The sequence below is a fragment of the Salvia miltiorrhiza genome, chromosome 1 (assembly GCF_028751815.1).
Source record: "Salvia miltiorrhiza cultivar Shanhuang (shh) chromosome 1, IMPLAD_Smil_shh, whole genome shotgun sequence".
NCBI classification, from domain to species: Eukaryota; Viridiplantae; Streptophyta; class Magnoliopsida; order Lamiales; family Lamiaceae; genus Salvia; species Salvia miltiorrhiza.
Genome location: NC_080387.1, coordinates 55,472,181 through 55,491,586, shown reverse-complemented (window position 1 = coordinate 55,491,586; position 19,406 = coordinate 55,472,181). Strand labels below are relative to the sequence as shown.

At 37.8% G+C, this 19,406-nt stretch overlaps 3 protein-coding genes across 4 annotated transcripts; 2 read left to right on the top strand and 1 right to left on the bottom strand.

The window, feature by feature from the left end:
* Window positions 1-1,035: 1,035 nt before the first annotated feature.
* On the top strand, window positions 1,036-5,122 carry LOC130995452 (guanosine nucleotide diphosphate dissociation inhibitor 2-like). 2 transcript variants are annotated; one of them, XM_057920738.1, is made up of 14 exons: window positions 1,036-1,406; window positions 2,091-2,153; window positions 2,234-2,317; window positions 2,400-2,507; window positions 2,621-2,793; window positions 2,988-3,099; window positions 3,216-3,296; window positions 3,429-3,491; window positions 3,930-4,031; window positions 4,111-4,161; window positions 4,226-4,350; window positions 4,447-4,657; window positions 4,741-4,815; window positions 4,906-5,122. In XM_057920738.1, the coding sequence occupies exons 1-14, from the start codon at window positions 1,320-1,322 to the stop codon at window positions 4,954-4,956; spliced, it is 1,386 nt and encodes a 461-aa protein (XP_057776721.1). In that variant the 5' UTR covers window positions 1,036-1,319; the 3' UTR covers window positions 4,957-5,122. The 2 variants fall into 2 exon arrangements, with proteins under 2 accessions (XP_057776721.1, XP_057776729.1); XM_057920746.1 differs by lacking the exon at window positions 4,111-4,161.
* Window positions 5,033-9,784, bottom strand: LOC130995447 (probable methylenetetrahydrofolate reductase (NADH)). Its single transcript, XM_057920730.1, has 11 exons — window positions 8,881-9,784; window positions 8,705-8,765; window positions 8,353-8,432; window positions 8,064-8,237; window positions 7,628-7,801; window positions 7,427-7,527; window positions 7,226-7,337; window positions 6,451-6,531; window positions 6,193-6,370; window positions 5,442-5,776; window positions 5,033-5,349 (listed from the first exon to the last, which is right to left on the bottom strand). Exons 1-11 carry the CDS (start codon window positions 9,286-9,288, stop codon window positions 5,266-5,268), a joined length of 1,788 nt encoding a protein of 595 aa, XP_057776713.1. The 5' UTR covers window positions 9,289-9,784; the 3' UTR covers window positions 5,033-5,265.
* A 4,327-nt stretch (window positions 9,785-14,111) lies between these two features.
* Window positions 14,112-18,151, top strand: LOC130995438 (UDP-rhamnose/UDP-galactose transporter 3-like). The gene is made up of 6 exons (XM_057920720.1): window positions 14,112-14,414; window positions 14,543-15,000; window positions 15,698-15,882; window positions 16,474-16,674; window positions 17,265-17,426; window positions 17,530-18,151. Exons 2-6 carry the CDS (start codon window positions 14,868-14,870, stop codon window positions 17,884-17,886), a joined length of 1,038 nt encoding a protein of 345 aa, XP_057776703.1. The 5' UTR covers window positions 14,112-14,414; window positions 14,543-14,867; the 3' UTR covers window positions 17,887-18,151.
* Window positions 18,152-19,406: the final 1,255 nt, after the last annotated feature.

The following is a 19,406-nucleotide window of genomic DNA, read 5'->3' as shown; positions in this document are numbered from 1 at the left end:
ACCAGAAAATTAGTGGTAGCATTCAATCATTGGTAATGACGAAGATCACTGTACACAAATCAAAATAAACATAGCTGATGGTTTTGTACAATTATTACAAGCAACAGAGCTCCATTGCCACCTTTCATTTTCAAACCTATACATGCCTTGTAATTTACAAACTAAACTGTACCCTCATAAAAAAAAAAAAAAAAAAAACCCGCAAACAAGAAGCAGAGCAGTAACGCAGCATTTAACAATGTAAATATGTAATTTAACCCAAAATCAAAAATACTTGATTTAGGTGATTCAGTACAAATCTGGCGATACATTGTTGAGGTTGAGAAGCAGAGGGCGACGCTGGCGCAGGGAGCGAAGCTAGCGATCGCTGGCGGAGAGGGCGAGGCTGGCGGAGGGAGAAAGGCTGCGGTCTGCAGGCTGAGCACGGGAGGGGCAGCGGCGCCGGTGGGAAGGAAGGGAGGCGCTGGTGGGAAGGTAGGTGAACTATCTCTGCTGCTCAAACTCAGAGCCTCAAATGAAACACAACCCTAATGTGGTGGGGATTTTTGAAAATTTAATGTAATAGGAATGTAATTTAATTAATTTAATAAATTTAAACCAGTTAATCGATCGATTAACCGATCTACTAAATATACACTAACCGATAACCGAACCAGAACCGGTTTACCAGCCCTAGTAAAAACCAAAAGTTTATATAAAAATCAAAGATTCACGCGATTGTGCGATTTGAACAATGCATGTGAATCTTCAACTTGAATTATTTTTCGATTTAAAATTACTAATGGTATCTTATAAGAATTTATATACTATTGGATATCAAATTATAATTTATATCAAAATAAATATTAAACTTATATTTTATAGTATTATATAAGATTTCAATTCGATTTTACTAATAACTTTATTATAATTAAAATATCACATATTTTTCTCCCTTTAAGCTCCATTATTATTAAAGGGGATATAGAGGATAGTAAAGGCAGGGACATAAATTGATCTGATAAAGAGCAAAAGTATTAAATTTATCTTTGTCTTTTCGTATTTTAATATAGATTAATTCATGTAGTGTTCGTTATTCAAATAAAAATTTGGTTTCATCGCTTTTAATTTAGTAAAAATTCTCAATCTTGTTCTACGAAAACCCCAGTTTTAATTTTAATGACACCTGGCATCACATATAGAATAATTAATTAAAAATGAACGAAAATGCAATCACGCAAGTTTGAAAATGATGCGCAGGAAATTAGTAGACAGTAGTTGAAGAATCAAGGCAAACAACCCAACTCATCTCCTCTTTGTTTGATCGCAGTTTCTTCAAGATGGATGAAGAGTACGATGTGATAGTGCTAGGAACTGGTCTCAAGGAATGCATCCTCAGTGGTCTTCTCTCCGTTGATGGCCTCAAGGTTTCTCTTTCTTTATCTTCTCTCTCCTCTCGATTTTTGTTTAATTTGAGATGCTGATAGTGAATACCAGTTGAGTTCTTCTCATGGGTGTTTGGCTAAGCTTAATTATTTTAGAGTAATATCTCAAGAGCTTATAAACTGTTTAAGTGTCTGGATAATTGAGTTTACAAAATGTTAACTGTATATGGTATATGCTGGAAATAACAAAATATATAGCAGGATTATTTTTGTTGTAAATTGATTGTGGCTTATAAGATCATGAGAAAATAAGATGAGGTTGATGAACTTTTTTTTTTTTTTTTTTTTGAAGTTATAAGTAGTTTGAGAGCTTATTTTGTCAAATACTTTTCAATAGTTAATTTATAAGTTCTTAAACATTTTTATTTTGTAAATCTTATCATGCTTGATAAGTTAATTAAGTAGCGTAATAGTGTTTTGAGAAAGATGTTATGAAATGATGACTAATTTTCCTCACAATGTGCAAAGAAGGCTCTTGCATTGTAAACTAAGCATGGTCATTAGATTTTTAGTCGCATGAGTGTTATTATTTATAAATGTGGTGTTTTTTATTTTTTATAATTGTGAATCAAGTTGCATAGATGGATTATAACAAAATATTTGTTTAACCTTACAGTTGCATTTCGTTGTCATTTGAGCTTGACCTCTCCGTGCCCTTAAATATAGGTTCTGCATATGGATCGCAATGACTATTATGGTGGTGAATCGACTTCTCTTAATCTTATCCAGGTATTTCTCTCTTTTTCTTAAATATTGAAGTCAGTATACAAACCTTACATATTTGGATGGATTTCCTTTTATTCACTCAGTTGTGGAAGAGGTTTAGAGGAGGTGATAATCCTCCGGCACATTTGGGTTCTAGTAGAGATTACAACGTCGATATGATCCCAAAGGTTCTTATGTATTCACTATATATTAACTTACTTCATAAAGTAGAGATGTTTGGTTGGGTAACGGTTAGTTACTTTGTTGCAGTATATAATGGCGAATGGTGCTCTTGTGCGAGTCCTCATCCACACCGATGTCACTAAATATTTGTCATTCAAAGCTGTTGAGGGTAGCTATGTGTACAACAAAGGAAAGGTATTCATTTGTTGTTGTGTTTTGCCTATGTTTGATTTCTTGTGCTACATGTTCCATTTTTGTATATGTTCTTTGATAGTTCTCAATTTTGTGGTAATGTTTTAATGCTATAGATTCACAAGGTGCCTGCAACTGACATGGAGGCACTAAAATCACCCCTAATGGGTTTTTTTGAGAAACGACGTGCCAGGACATTTTTCAGTTATGTACATAATTATAATGAAAGTGATCCTAAAACACATGAAGGAATGGATTTGACACGAGTTACTACTAAGGAGCTTTTTGCGTATGCCTCCCTCTCTCTCTCTCTCTCTCTAACACGCACACACAGAAGTACTCAAAATTCAGATGTCTCTTCTTTGGTTTTAGCCATATCTCCCAAAAAATTTGCATTAGATACATATATATGTGATGCATCACTTAGTTTAGTTTATACCATATTCAACCATATCCAATTCTAATATCTTTAACTTCCAACAGAAAGTATGGTCTCGACGAGAACACTGTGGATTTTATCGGTCATGCAGTAGCTCTCCACAGGGATGACTATTATTTGGACGAGCCAGCGCTGGATACTGTGAAGAGGATGCAGGTTATTCTTTTTTGCCTTCCCAAAATAAGTGCTAGTTTGGGGATTATGTTTCAAATTATTATGCAGTTTGAGACTCGTGGTGCTCATTTTTTGACATGCTTCCTTTTCTAAGGTAGCTTTATGCCGAGTCGTTCGCTAGATTTGGTGGTGGATCGTCTTATATCTACCCTTTGTATGGCCTTGCAGAGCTTCCCCAGGTCACCCACTTACATCTGTATCTAAGCACTCTGTCTTCTTTTTTCACTCATTTGCTTTACTATTTAGTTGCTGATTCTTAAGGCTCTCGCCCCTAGTTGCTCATAGCTGTACTTCAATTATGTGTTTGCCAGGCATTTGCTCGTCTCAGCGCTGTTTATGGTGGGACTTACATGTTGAATAAACCTGATTGCAAGGTACTAAAGGGACGTTTACTATTCAGGACTAGCCTAGATAGATTAAAATAGTATAGGTTGTTTCCTAAGATGGAGAAACCTATAAAAATTCACGAAAAATTAACTCTCAAAGTTCTAATCTAAGACTTTGGGTGCAGTCAAATGGGATGGAGGTTGTAACTTTTATGCATGTTATGACTTTTAGTTTTAGGCGATTGATGCAGATCAAGTAAAGTCTGACCAAACCCAATTCTCCACAAAACTATGGTTTTCAGTTCTTATGATGTGTTGCAATGCATTAATAGATTAGTCTCATAAGTCATAATATTGAGATGAGTTTCTTTCATTGAAATACTTAGCAGCTTAGAATTAGGACATTTTAACAAGGAAGGTGGGTTCATTCTAGGTTGTCGGAATAGATATCATGCCGTGAATCTTGACACGTTCAATCAATGTCAGGTGGAGTTTGACGTGGAAGGCAAGGTGTGCGGTGTTACATCACAAGGGGAAACAGCTAAGTGCAAGAAAGTTGTGTGCGATCCTTCCTACCTTCCCAACAAGGTAATATCTTTCTGGTTCAAAATTGGACTTCTTTGAATACCACAATAAACACTTTATTCGCTTCTCCAACATTTAAAAGCTCGTTGGAAGGCGTTTCTGGGCTTCATTTTCTGTATGGAAAGCCAATTGTGTAAGCACTTCTCTCTGTGAATCCATTTGCTAGTATGAAGAACAATAACACGAGCGTGCTACAGGTTAAGAAGGTTGGCAAAGTTGCAAGAGCCATTGCTATCATGAGCCACCCTATTCCTGATACGAATGATTCTCATTCGGTGCAAATTATTCTACCTCAGAAGCAGTTGTGTCGCAAATCAGACATGTAAATAAAAGAATCTCAAATGAGTGATGATAAGTCTTACAATGTTTGGAACTTATACTGCATCTGAAGATGTCTTGTATGATTTGGTTTCTGCAGGTATGTGTTCTGTTGCTCTTATTCCCACAACGTCGCTCCAAGAGGGAAATTTATAGCATCTGTGTCAAGCGAAGCAGAAACTGATCACCCGGAGGCTGAACTGAAGCCAGGTACCGATCTACTTGGGCATGTAGATGAGATTTTTTTCGAGACATACGACAGATACGAGCCAGTAAACGAGCCTTCTCTGGACAATTGCTTCATATCATCGGTAAGTTGTTGTGGATGTTCTTCTTACTAGAGTGTTTGTGGCCATTTGTGCACTCACTCGCTGACTTAAACTCCTAATGTCAGAGCTATGATGCCACCACTCATTTCGAGTCCACCGTCTCCGATGTGCTGAATATGTATACATTGATCACTGAAAAGGTAAGAAACCAAAATTCAGTAATTCAGGCTACGAAGCAATACATTCTTAGCATGCTTTAAAGTAAAGGAGCTCGATGTTTCGTTTTTCAGGTTCTCGATCTTAATGTGGATCTAAATGCAGCCAGTGCAGCAGAAGATTGACTGTATCTTGTAAAATATTTACTACAGAATGAATCAACAAACGAGGTATGTAAGATAATCCATAAAGCAGCGACAATTGATGAAGTAGTATAGACTATAGATTACATACATTGCTTATACGTGTGACATTTGAATAATACCAATAATTCAATTTAAGGTTACATCACGAGTTGGGAAAGCCAAAATCCCATTTTAAGACAATATTAGTACATAGCAGAAAGCCTGAACATGGCCAAGAATGATTAATTGCTGTTTTCAATACATCGAAAACACATTACTAATCGAAAAGCAAACATTCATGAAATCATTTCAAATGCTGTTGAAAACGGCGAACAGATCGCCATGGACGTAATCGTTGTCGACCAAACTAACCAAGTAATAGCTGCTCTTCACCTGCGCACAGACAGTGAAAACATGTAATGGGTTACAAAAACTCTTTTAACTTTTCATTAAAATTGCAACAATGACAATGTGAAACATCGTACCTCCTCAATTACTTTTCTGGATGGGTCTGCCTCTGAGTAAAGATTAGCCCATCCCCTTGACCAGATTTCGAATGCTTCATCCTTCCACACCATGAAGCTTGCAGGATCGACAACAGTAGGCTGAATTATCTCCTTTGCAGGGAAGACGCCCCATGTGACCGCGTTCACATCAGTGTTGCTGACATTAGACTTCCAGTTTCCTTCTTTATTCACAGCCAAGTAGGTAAGACTGGGGAACTGTTTGCATTGACCAACGAGAGCAGTCAACCTCTCCGGGGAACAGAAAAATTCTACGTATGCCTTCTGGTAGACGTACCCGCCTGGCCCTCCCCATCCTGTAATACCAGATTTAAGTGCAAGGAAATAAATACATGTTTTGTGGAAGAAACTCGAAGTCACAAACAAAGCAATGAATCATCTCTCATTTTTATGAAAAAGGTGGCATTCCGTTTTCTTTATCTGTATCTTGTAACTCTATGAATGCCGCACTTGTATTTTTTTCCCTAGAAACAAAGAATATCAAAAGACAAGGATAGAGAGCTTCTTATAAGTCCTAATCTGACAGCCATATTCTATATTTGGAAATTTGATTTGAAGCTATCCTCTCTCGCAAGTTGCAAATAACCCTGACCACGACTACCTTTAAATGTGTGGTTTCTGTTAGCAAAAGTGGATGACCCCCTTCTAGGACGCACAACCAAAAACACTGTATAGGTACAGGTTTACAATTATATAGAAAATACTCTCTTACCAACAGTTGGAGAGTCAGACTTGGCTCCATTAACAGCAGGTTGGCTGTTAATAGTGAGAAAACCTTTCAGGTTAATACTGCCAAGATGCTCATTAATGATTTTGGTCTCTGGCTGAAGCCCATCTAGTTCAGACCATGGACTGCTTCTAAGTTTCCCAAGGCAGAAGGACATAAATTTCTGAAACATTAAAACCTTGTAAGGACTCAATTCATATTTTTCAGAATTTTCAATTTATTAAAGCTGTAAAATTATAGTACCTCATAAATATCTTCAACGCTTTTCAAAGGGACAGCCCATTCTTCTTGAAGCTTCTTGTCACGGGCACGTGGTCGCATGAACTGCCAGAAAGTTGCAAGGTTCCATCATAAATTTTTCTTTTCAGGGTTTATTAGTAATAATAAGAAAACATATAAGAACAAATAGAAGCTACATGAATGATGCCTCTGTCAAAGTCAGAAGTAATATTTGCAAAAATGCATGAACTAACATCATCAAGGTTTAAAGAAAAACGAGAAAGTTAAGTGCAATATGTGATAATGTGGCTTTTTTATCCTTGAAAATTACACATAGCGTATAGGGAACATTTTGAACGGCAAGTTTAAGAAAAAGAACTGTTCTCTAAAATGCATCTCCTAATTGAGGAATGAGAATTAGTAGTTTTATCACATATATTAGTCAATTTTGCTAGTCACACATTACTAAGTCGAAAATTATGTTATTGCCAACCTAATCATTCTCCAGTCAAATACTTATTGCAGTTACAAAAATATGTATATATGTCAAACTACACGATGTATATACAACAGAAACAGGTATCTTGATTACAGCTTTTAAGATTTCTGGCCAACAATTGGCTTCAGTCCTTATATTTCGAAGTTTGACAGAAGGTTCTAGTTCAACAATTCCTTGGTTAAATCTTTAGCAGTTTGGCTGGGAACTAATTGCCTACTATTCAGAATAATAGTCTTTGAGCAATAACAATGACAGCAATGTAACACAGCCAGTAAATTACTAGTTAATGGAAATGCATGCCTGATAATCAGTGAGTGCTCCATATGATGCATTCTGAGAATCCCCCCATCGACCATGTGGGTATTGGTCCCAACCAATAGTTCGGGATATATAGCTTTTAGGACGATTAGCCCTGACATAACAACAAATAATCAAGGTAATATTTACTGGAATTTAGGCAAGAAGATGCAAGCTTATGAACCTGAAAAAAACTTATATTACCAGAAAATTGGGCGTACACCTTCTTTTACCCTAAGAATATTTGTTGGACGTCTCCATGGTAAGGACCTTGAAATTTTGGACTCCTCAATTAGTCCAAGATTCTGCATTGGAGTTTAGATAAGCCACAGGTTTATATAGATGTTCACATAGATATTAGGGCTGCTGAAGCTACACAAAAATTAATATATTATGAATACTAACCGCCAATATTGCCAAAGCAGATTTCTCCATGTTTAAGGTATAGAGATGTAGAGTTCGGATCCCACTAGCCAGAATCTTCTTGCACATTTCTGTTCCTAGGTGAATACCATAGGCCCTAACAGCCTCTTCATTGTCCTTGATAGGCTCCAAGGCCTCCATAATCTCAGACGGGATCTGATGTAGGACATTATATATCATACAAGTAAAGATAAATGAGTTGATCTTCAAATGGCATGAGCAGAAGCAAATGAGACATCACACCCACTAGTGCTGTTTGTTAAAAATACATGTATCAAATTCTTAAACTACAATATGCATACCAGACTACCACAATATGAGGGAGTTGCTATAGACCATATCTGACGGTTAAGTCATCAAGTGAAAGGATGCAGCATCACGAAAAATGTCTTACATATGAGAGCAGTTCGACTCATACCTTAGTTTTGCAGAAACCAGTCATGCGAATGAAGCCCTTGTAATTGTTAATGGGCATAATGCCAGGTACAATTGGACAGGTTATTCCGATTTGACGGCAATCATTCACGAATTTAAGGAAGATGTCAGTGTCGTAGAAGAGTTGAGTTACAATGAGATCAGCTCCAGCATCAACCTGAAAAGGGAGCAGCACCAAAGAGGTGTAAATCCTAAGAGAACTCGTACATATGAGTTCAATCAAATATATTAGGCAAATTACAACACAAGGTTAACGCCAAGGAAGCAGTAACCTTTCTCTTGAGATAAGCAAGGTCACTCTGATATGCCTCTTCTGGTGCCACTCCATCCTGAATAATGTCAGGATGCCCCTCTGAATAATTAAGAAAGGTGTGCATAAGAATAAACCCCACAATGATGGTCACAAATTCGAGCACATTCGCAGGAAACTTAATTTGCAGAACAATATCCTGTATTCACAAACATGCTAAAAGCATCATACGCATGCACAATGTATAGAACTAACTCACATAGTCTCACCACAGCCAATAACAGGGTATACAAACATATACAAATTAACATTCGCACATACATATCCACATATAAGCATGTCAATCTATCCAAATCTAAACAAAGAATTAGAACCTGGATAACCGGCAACAGTAATCCCAAAGTAGTCCTTATACTGGGCACGGATATGCTTGACCTGCAAAATCAAGCCAAACGCGCACCAAATCAGCAATTCAGCAGCAGCCGCACATGAATCGCTTTAGATATCAGCTCAAATGCGACAAACACTGAATCAATCTAATCAAACTTACGAGATCAAGCGCGCACGCAAAACCTCCCTCGACCTGGACGAACTTGTCCTGGCCGTGAGGGGGGTCGCCGCGGAGGGCGAGCACATTCTGAATCCCGTTCGACTTGATCGTCGTGAGAGCGTGGTCGATCTTCTCGACGGGCATGTTGGTGCAGGTAAGGTGCATCATGCTCTCGACGCACACCATGTTCTGCATCCGGTTGGCGATCTCCAGCGTTAGATCGGCCGTGGATCCGCCGGCGCCCCACGTGATGTCGCAGAATGCGGGGTTGTGCGCCACCATCCGCTCCATCTTGTCGAACAGGTTCTCGACGCCGTCCTCCGTCTTCGGCGGGAAGAACTCGAACGAGAACAGCACTCGGTTGTCATTCGCCGACGCCGCCTCGTGGATCTTCTCTATCACCTTCATCTTACTACCTCGAACAAATTAAGCTAACAAAAATTACCCAATCCGAATCAAATCCAATTCAAATTATGCACTACTACAATTCGATGGAAATACAGAGGGAGGATCCAATGCGAGCTGCACACAGCTGAAAAGATTCTCCGAAAAAGTTGAAAATTGGATCAGATCTGCGCAGTGCGCAATGCGTGATATCTCACTCTGAGAGAGTTCGCATTTAAGGGGATTGTGAAGGTTGGTGGGATAGAGAAGTGTGCTTGGTAAGGGGCAAAATTGTCAATATCGTGAGGGGTCTACCTATAGAGTTGAACAACCGCAGAAGTTCGACCACCACCAACCAACCATAGGTAGCGGAAATGACGGATATAGCCTCAATCTCTTTTCAAGTCGTGGTGTAGTATATATTATGAAGGCGATTGCGACGTAAAGGATGAATTTCGCGCAATCTTGTGGAGTTGGTGAACGCTTGTGGGTGGAATGCTGCCAGATTCCACAAACAAACTGAACCAATATCAACTTTATTTGATTAAGAGTAGATTATAATTTAAAATCTAAATTATTTATTTTTTTAATTAATTTGAATTCTTAATAAGTGTATGAAAAGCGCAAACTTTGAAAACTAACAAAATTTTCCAAGGTTCGATTTGTGAAGGAAAAATAAATTGAGGAAGAGACTTAAAAAAATCTTAGTTGGATCCACACACAAAAAATCGAACTTTATGAATCAAATGCACTTATTTTATATTATATGGATGATATTTGTTTATTTTATTTTAGGTCGCAATAACGGGTGTATTATTTCAAAACTAGATAGTTTGAATTTCAAATTATTACATATTGAGAAATAATAGTGAAATTAGCAAAGATTAAATTGAATCAATTTAGCTTTGTTTCGAACGTGATGGAACTGGAGGAGTCTAGCAAAACATGAATTGCCACGACCACTAGGCTTATATCACATGCTCAAAATGCGACATTTGTATTCCCAAGAAAGCCGTTCTGTACATGTTCTTTTATTTATCAAGAAAGAAAATAGGAAATTGTCCACAAAAATAAAAGAATATGAGAATAAAACAGAGTGGCATTTTGTCGGTGTGGGGTGCGGCGAGTAACGTGGCCATCTCTTACTGTAGACTACCGACACACAGAAAATCATCTTCCAGTTGTAATGAGAAAGATAGATGCCAACAAAACAAATCTCTACATTTATTACTTACCACAAACACATGCATATACATAATCCCACGAAACTGCACCCACAAATTAAACCACAATTTTCTACATCTTTACATGTATACAAGAACCACTCTGCTTCAAACACTTCATAAAACCTGCAAATTGGTTGCACAATTCCTTACAACAACAATGGTTGCCTATTTCTTCATAATTTCTCAATTGCAATAAGTGTAGCATTATTGATTTATTTCTCTACAAGCTTTTATCAACTTCTGATCGTTTATGGGACTTTTCACGTTGAGGTGGATTATATAAAAAAAAATTGCAGCCATATAAGTATATATAGTGACTAGTAAATCAAGACTTTGAAACACAAAAGGATTTAACTATTATTTTAGGATGAATGAAAAACTATATGGATTTTTCTCACTTCTCTCTTGTTCTTTTGGTTTACTTGCACTTTTGTTGCACACTCTTCTTGAGCATAATTGATCCCAATTTATAGATGAATTCATATACACAATTATTCCCCTCTAGTCACCCACAATTTACAAATGAATTTAGACACAAAATTATTCTTCTATAGCCATCCTACAACCGTAATTGCAAAATAAAATCTTAAGAGGAGACTGGCAACATTCACCGCATTATCAAATAAATAAGATGTGCGTGCAACAATAATTACTATCATTTCATCAATTGTAATAATCTAGCCTCATTTATCCTTAAACTTTAAGCAACTTCTGGATTTATGTGTGACATTCATATGGAGGTTGACTATCTCAATAAACAGCACTCATATAAAGTATAGTAACTCTAGTAATTCAAATTCATATAGTTGAGTAGTATTTTGAAGAATCGTAGTGTTGCATTTACATCGATCCGAACTGAAAATATATTGTCGAATAATTAAATGTTACTAGTATTTATGTTACTATTGAAGTTGAAGCATTCACATTTTGGAGATATCATTTCGGTTGGATAGAGAAAATTCAGAATTCATAATCATAAGTAAAGAAGATTTAAATAATCAGTATTCATGACCTTTCATTGCGATGTGAATTGCTTAAGAAAATAATACACCTCACATTAATCTTGACGTTCTTTTTTTTAGTCTGTTCTATTACGAGTGGCTCATTTTAATTTTTTTTTTTTTTACTATATCTCACAAAAAAATTGTGGGTTTCACCATTATCTATCACTCATATTCTTTTAATTATTTTTCTTCTTAATAATTATGTCCAAAATTAAGGAGTCATACTTAATAGGACGAATGAAGTAATATTTAAATAAATTATATGTATAAAAGTAATTAAATTAATTAAAAAACCAAAATTACGTGTCCAAGATTCGGTTCCAAAAAAATAAACCATTAAAAAATTGAATTATAATCTTATGCACTAATTTATACACTTTGCAACATGTAGTATTTCATCTTCATTTTTTTCCCACGTATTTTGCAACTGATACAGAATAACCATTTTTTCTTTTACATGCACTTTTAGGATTCGAATATATAATCTTTGGCTTAAAATCACTTTACCACTAAGCATTAGAGCACTCTCAGCAGAAATCTCAAAATTATGCTCCTATATTCCTTCCTAAAGCTTTCCTATTTAATTTTAAGATCTCGATTTTATAAATGCAGACACCAGATCTCCTATTTTTTACATAAAAACAATAATTATGTGTGGGCCCTACTAATTATAAGTTTAAAATAAATTTAGGGTGGGTGTAAATTTAAGATTGAATTTAGGTCGGTGTAAAATTTTTTGTGGGCCCCATCCAATTTAGGGGATCTGCTGGGTGCATTTTTTTTTATCTTATTTTCAATTATTTTAGCCTAAATTTGGAGTTAGTGGTGCATTTAGGTGATCTGCTGGGAGTGCTCTTAGGCCGATGTAGTACCTAAAATTAGCTATTCCTAAGAGCACCCGCATCGCGGGTACTCGAGGAGCTCCTCGAGGAGAGGGAGGGCGTCGAGGAGGGCGATGCGGCGTGGAGCTCCTCGAGGACTCCTCGAGTTATCGAGTATCCTCGAATGGGCGGAGGAGATGGCGCGTGCAATGCACGCGCCCAATTTAAAAAAAAAAAGGAAAAATTCGAAAATTCGAATTTTGACTGCAGCTCCTCGGTTTCCGCACCTTTGACCGACCGTTTTCATTATTTTTTTTTTCTCCTTCTTCTCTTCTTTAAAACACCCCACCTTCTTCCTTCTTCTCTTCACACCTCTTCTCCTTCTTTCTTCTTCTCTTCACACCTCTTCTTCTCCTACAATTTTCTCCGTCATGGATCCACACAACCCTTTCTACGATCCAAATTGGTGCCCCGATCTCTCCTCCGATTATCATCCTGATATGGGAGGAATCAACTTGGAGGAGAGCCCGCCCGAGGAGGAACCGATCAGTGCTCAGCAGAGTGTCTCCCCACCAAAGAAAGGCGGCCGGAGGAAGGAAATGGCCACCAAAATCAAGCACGACAAGGCCGCTAGGTACCGTCATACGTATGCTCCCGAGCATACGGATCTCATCGTCCAAATTTGGGCGGAGGAGACCAACGACTCGATCCGTGGGACGGATCAGAAGGGAGAGGCATATTGGGGCCGGATCCGCGAACGTGTGAACCCCATCCTCGGCGTCGACCTTAAGATCAAGCAACTTCAAGGCCACTGGTCCCGGGTGAGCGCGGATGTGCGTCTCTGGGAAGCTGTTTGGGTGGAGACGCGCAACAATTGGCCGTCCGGTCATTCGGATGATATGATTCGTGAAAAGGCCCAAACCATCTTCAAGGCTCGAAGCCCACACAGGGCCTCCTTCAATTTCTGGAACGCGTGGAGAGTTCTCCGGAACAATCCCAAGTTCAAGTCGATGTACCTCCTTGGAGACGTGCATGCCTCCAAGAGGACAAAGACTACGGAGGAGGGCGGCTTCACCACCTCGGCGTCGGGCGAGGAGATCTCTTCTGCCCGGCCCATTGGCAACAAGGCGGCGAAGGCGGCGGCGAAAGGGAAAGGGAAGGCAGCAGCGTCGCATACAAGCTCGGATCCTCCACCAGAAATTGTGGAGAGGTTGGATAGAAACGTCGCGCAGATGAGGGCATTCACCGCCCAGTACCAGCGGAGGAACGATATCCGGGAGAGGGAGCTCGATATGCAGCTCCTGAACACGGATACGACGCACATGACGGACGCACAACGTGCATTGCACGCGTCCATGGTCGCCGACGTGCTCAGGCGTCGTGGTCTATCCTAGGCTTTTAATTATGTGATTTTAATGATGTTTTAGGTTTTTTAAATTTTTATGTTTTTTTTTTGTGTTTTTAAATTTTTATGTATTTTTTTTTATGTTTTAAGTAATTTTAAATTTTATGTTTAATCCAGTATTTAAATATGCAATAAAATTTAAATGAAAAATATAAAATTAAAACTAATATTATCAAGTAGGCTATCAAGGAACCTCAATGCAGCACTACCTACTCAATAACACAAACACTATCAAGTAGGCTATAAAGGAGGTCCCAATACGGATGCTCTAATATTTTGACCTTTCCGATTCTACGTATTATAGCCGGAAGAAGAATTATAAAAAGAAAGTAGAAAAGGAAATGGTCCACTCCACTTATTCACCGTGGACGTGTACAATTCAAAATGTAGAATTTAAGTTAAGATTAGCATATTGTATCCAAACACTATTGTTTTAATTAAATAAACACATTTAATTAGTCAATAATGAAAGCTATCGAACGAGTTTTCAAATAAAGGGATGACGATTTGATTAGACCATAGCAATCAATGTGAATAATGATTCTTTCAAAAAGAAAAGAAAAATCTGAATAAATTATTAATATAATATTATAATATAATGTAAAAGTAAGAAATGAGCCGTTATTAACTTATTTGGAACTTGGAAGCGATACGCGTTGTTTAAGTAAAGCCAAATTCGGGCGGAGAAAGGGTGGTAAGAAGCGTGAATTATCGTCTCCGATAAATCTGAATTTCTATTTTTGCTCCATTCTCTCTCTATCTCTCTCAGATCTACTCTATGTATTTCTCTATATCTCATTGAATTCATTACAATCCGCGTAGGAGAAGAGAATTGGCGCAGTAAAACAGCACGATTCAGTTCCCGAATTTCCCGATCGGCGGAATTTGCCGGTGTTATTCGCCACCGGCTGATTTCGTTGGTGAAGGAGTCGGTTTTGTTGATCTGCGCAGTGCAGTTCAGCACATTCAATGTGAGATCTTTATACGGCGCCATTGTTTCCGCTTTCCCGCTTTTTCGTTGCGAGAGGCGGATCTGTAGAGTATTGTGTTCTGTCATAGACTCATAGCTGTCGTAATCGGCGAGAAGTTATTGGTAGTTGAAATTTTAATTGAGGTATAACTGGTGAGTGAGAAAGAGAAATCAGAGATGGAGGGAGAGAAGAAATCATCATCAGCAGTGTCGGATGTGGGTGCGTGGGCTATGAACGTTATCAGCTCCGTTGGAATCATTATGGCGAACAAGCAGCTCATGTCATCCAATGGATATGCTTTTAAATTCGGTTAGTTCATTTCATTCTAAATTACGCAAGATCTTTTCAGGGGCTGCGTTACATCTCAGCCTTCTAATGCTTTCATCCTTTTCCCTCTCTCGTTTTACCCTTCCTCCAGCATGAGTTTTGGATTTTTTGCTTTGTGTTTGAGGTAATTGGTTGGAATTTAATTCATTCCATGTTTGCTACTCTTGTGATTAGTTTATTGACTACTATGCTATTCCGGTTGTAATCAACGTGTGGCTTCAATGGAGAATACCTTTTTCTGAAGCCCGTTTGCTCTTTATGCAGCGTTTATTACAAAGCCGTACATGTTCATAAATGCGTGTGTGCGCGATCACTCACACTTTCAATTATCAATTGATTTTGAATCAGCCATCAGGGATTAATTTCCCATGTTGTATTTATCATCACTTCTGATGTTATAGTATGTAATTTTGGAGTAACTCATGTGTTTCATCTTTTCTCCTTTTCTCTGCATGGAACTTAATACATGTACTTTTCCTGGGGATTAAATACTTGTTCCGGAAGTGAACAAACCAGATAACCTGTTAAAGTTCTACTTTTGTGCTATTCCACCTTCAGATTAAATGAGTATTGCCGTTAATTCTCTTCATAAATGTCACATTTTAACTAATATCCAGAAGAAGAAAAAACACAATGCCTTCAATTCATTTATATTTACTTCATCTTTTACTCATTGCAGCCACAACATTGACTGGTTTCCACTTTGCCGTTACTGCAATTGTTGGCATGATATCAAATGCTACGGGATTGTCTACATCAAAGCACGTGCCCTTTTGGGAACTTCTTTGGTTCTCAATTGTAGCTAATATGTCTATCACGGGGATGAATTTGAGCCTCATGCTGAACTCAGTTGGATTTTACCAAGTATGATTCTATAATATTCCAAATATGTGTCTATGCTTGCTTAGAGTATGGTAATGTTTTAAGATGTCATTTGCCCAAATATCTCATACTAATTGGAGGTCGGCATGACTTCATGCCAGTGCTTGAATTGGCATCCAGTTGTAACACTTCTGAACCAAAATATTTTATTTTGAGATGTATAGTTTTGCTCCCCGTCCTTTTCAAATCTGTGCATCATATAACTGGAGGGAGCATATATACTTATGAACTTGTGCTTCAAATTTTTCTTGTTTAATATCTGGTTGACTAAAAAGTAAAAATTAAACCATTGTATTGAAAGAATTATGAGTGGATCCTTGATGATGCTGAGGACCTGCCAAACATGGAGGAAAACACTCAAATTCATTGTTTACGAGACAATTATCAAAGTGACATATCATTTTTGTTGCAAACTTGTTACATATTGTGCCTTACATTACAAAGATTTCACTTTTTTATTGTATTTTATTTAGTAAATCTGTTAAACTATCCTGTCTGTTCAACATTACATCTCTATAAATTTATCTTATACTGGGTTCAACTAATTGTGTTTTAATTCTCTTTTTGGTGTAGATTTCAAAACTGAGCATGATTCCGGTGGTCTGTATAATGGAATGGATCCTTCACAGTAAGCAGTATTCGAAAGAAGTTAAACTGTCTGTGGTGATTGTGGTTATAGGTGTGGGTGTTTGCACTGTGACTGACGTAAAGGTGAATGCCAAAGGATTTCTGTGTGCTTGTGTTGCAGTTGTTTCAACATCGTTACAACAAATTGTGAGTAAACTTCTCTCCATTCCCTTTTCCCTCTTGTGACGTCTTGGAGTTTGTCAGTTCTAGTTATGGTCAATGGGAGTGAAGTAAAAACCTTTTGCTTTACTTGTTCTTGGTGCTTCTATATTTATACAGCGGACTAGATAATAAGTTATGGTTTCTTTCCTGAGTTATAGGTTTTACTGGATAGCACCTTATTTAATTCGTCAAAATATCAAATTTTGGAGTCACAGTAGCTAGCCAGCTCTGCTGACGTGAGGCGTCCCAATTTGGAAAACATACAAGTTTTAATTTCATTTCCACTTCATGCTATTGGTTGTTATTCTAGTTTTTCCTTCATTGTATGTCACCTTTAGTTAGCTTAGGCATTACCCGAATATGTCTTCTTGATCACTTCTGTATCATAGAACTATATTTTCTCCCAGGATGTTGTGTACCACTATCATTCAAATCCTTGGCTCTCTGTTTCTACCTGGCTATTGAACCTATTGATCTTTTCTTTTAGAAAGTTATACTATATAAGAAATTCATTGTTTGATGCCTAAATTTATGCTTGGGGGTGGTACTGATTGCATATATTACTGTTGGTGCAGTCAATAGGTTCTCTGCAGAAGAAGTACTCTATTGGATCCTTCGAATTGTTGAGCAAAACAACTCCAATTCAAGCTGGCTCTCTTCTTGTGCTGGGTCCTGTAATTGACTACTATCTTTCAGGAAATTTGATTTTCGACTACAATTTTGGTGCTGGAGTCATTGTAAGCACCCACTTCCTCAATTACGATCCATGTACTAGTACTAGTCTTTAACCTGCACGAACAATGTTCTGTCTAACCAACATGAGATTGCACATACTTGCAGATGTTTATACTTCTGTCATGTTCTCTGGCTGTGTTCTGCAACGTGAGCCAGTACCTGTGCATAGGCCGTTTTTCAGCTGTTTCCTTTCAAGTGTTGGGTCACATGAAAACAGTGTGCGTCCTTATTTTGGGATGGATCTTGTTTGATTCCCAACTGACTTTCAAGAACATCATGGGCATGATTGTAGCCGTTGTTGGTATGATAGTTTATAGTTGGGCAATGGAGCTCGAAAAGCAGGCGCACGCGAAGACGATACCCCACGCCAAGAATAGCTTGACAGAAGAGGAATTCAGATTGCTGGAGAGAATAGACTCAGGTCCTGCTAAGGATCCCGAGATGGGTGGAACAAAGCCATAGCCATCGGAGCTCCGGTGAGTCTCTTCGAGCTCGATGTCGGGATCGGGTTCCCACCATCTTAGTTTGTGTAGTCTATAGTGTAATCCCATTTATACTGTTTCAGCAAGACGCTATTCATTTGTTAGACCACATATATAATTTCAGAATATTCGAGGTTAGAGGCAAGTTGAATGAAGAGAGGGGAGAGGAAGCTCTATTTGTTTGGTTTTCCATAAATTGTGGATGTGTGAATGGAAACGAAAATTCAGATCTTTATTATTTTCAACTGATTTGCGTATATACTTTTGGGTGCACCTGAATCTCTATATATACTGTAGGTGGATTATTTATACAGATTCGTTGAAACCTGATGACGGAAAAACCTGAAGACGGAAAAAATCTGTTATATTTTGATATCAGTATAGAAATTTGGCTATGTTGTAAATATATCTTCTAGATATATCTTATGTGTGTTGACCAAGAAACCTAGAGGGAGAATAACACTTGACATCTTCAAGCCACCGGAGTTGACTGTCCTCCGTTCACACCGGACGTGTGTGAACGTTCACACCGGACGTTCACACTTGGTTTAACACCTATAAATATGGGTGTGTTGTGAACTTCATAATAACGACATTTGTATTCTCTAATCTATTATCTCGCTTCTCTCTAGTTTATAACACGTTATCAGCACCATAGTTCTAGTCCTCTCATCTTTCTTCGATCGTAAAAGGATTGGAGGTATGCCCTAGGAAAGAATTGTGTCTTTCCAATAAGGTACGACTAATTTTCTTTTCATCTGAATTTCAATCAGTATAATTTTAGTAATCATCTAAATCCAGACGAAAGAAACTTTGAAGTATTAGAATATTATACTGTTTAATATGTTTATATCAATAAATTGGCTTGGAAATAACCAGAAAACGGAATCATGGTAACATATATGCTTTGCATAAAAGAGTACAACTGCTTCCCCTGAACTTGAGATCATTGAATATCTTTGAGTCGACGTATGCCGATCTCGTGTACCAAAGATATTCAATGATCTCAAGTTCAGGGGAAGCAGTTGTACTCTTTTTCCTTCGACTAGGTTTTGTCCCATTGGGTTTTCCTAGCAAGGTTTTAATGAGACAACATTTTTTAGGGATTGGTCAATCAAGGGGAAGTGTTGTAAATATATCTTCTAGATATATCTTATGTGTGTTGACCAAGAAAACTAGAGGGAGAATAACACTTGACATCTTCAAGCCACCGGAGTTGACTGTCCTCCGTTCACACCGGACGTGTGTGAACGTTCACACCGGACGTGTGTGAACGTTCACACCGGACGTTCACACTTGGTTTAACACCTATAAATATGGGTGTGTTGTGAACTTCATAATAACGACATTTGTATTCTCTAATCTATTATATCGCTTCTCTCTAGTTTATAACAGGCTAGCGTAGGGTTCCACTAGGACAAAATCGGTCGGTATAGAATTAGGATATGATTGAATACTTAAAATATTTGATCTTTAAACAAGTTTAAAATTAGTAACTCC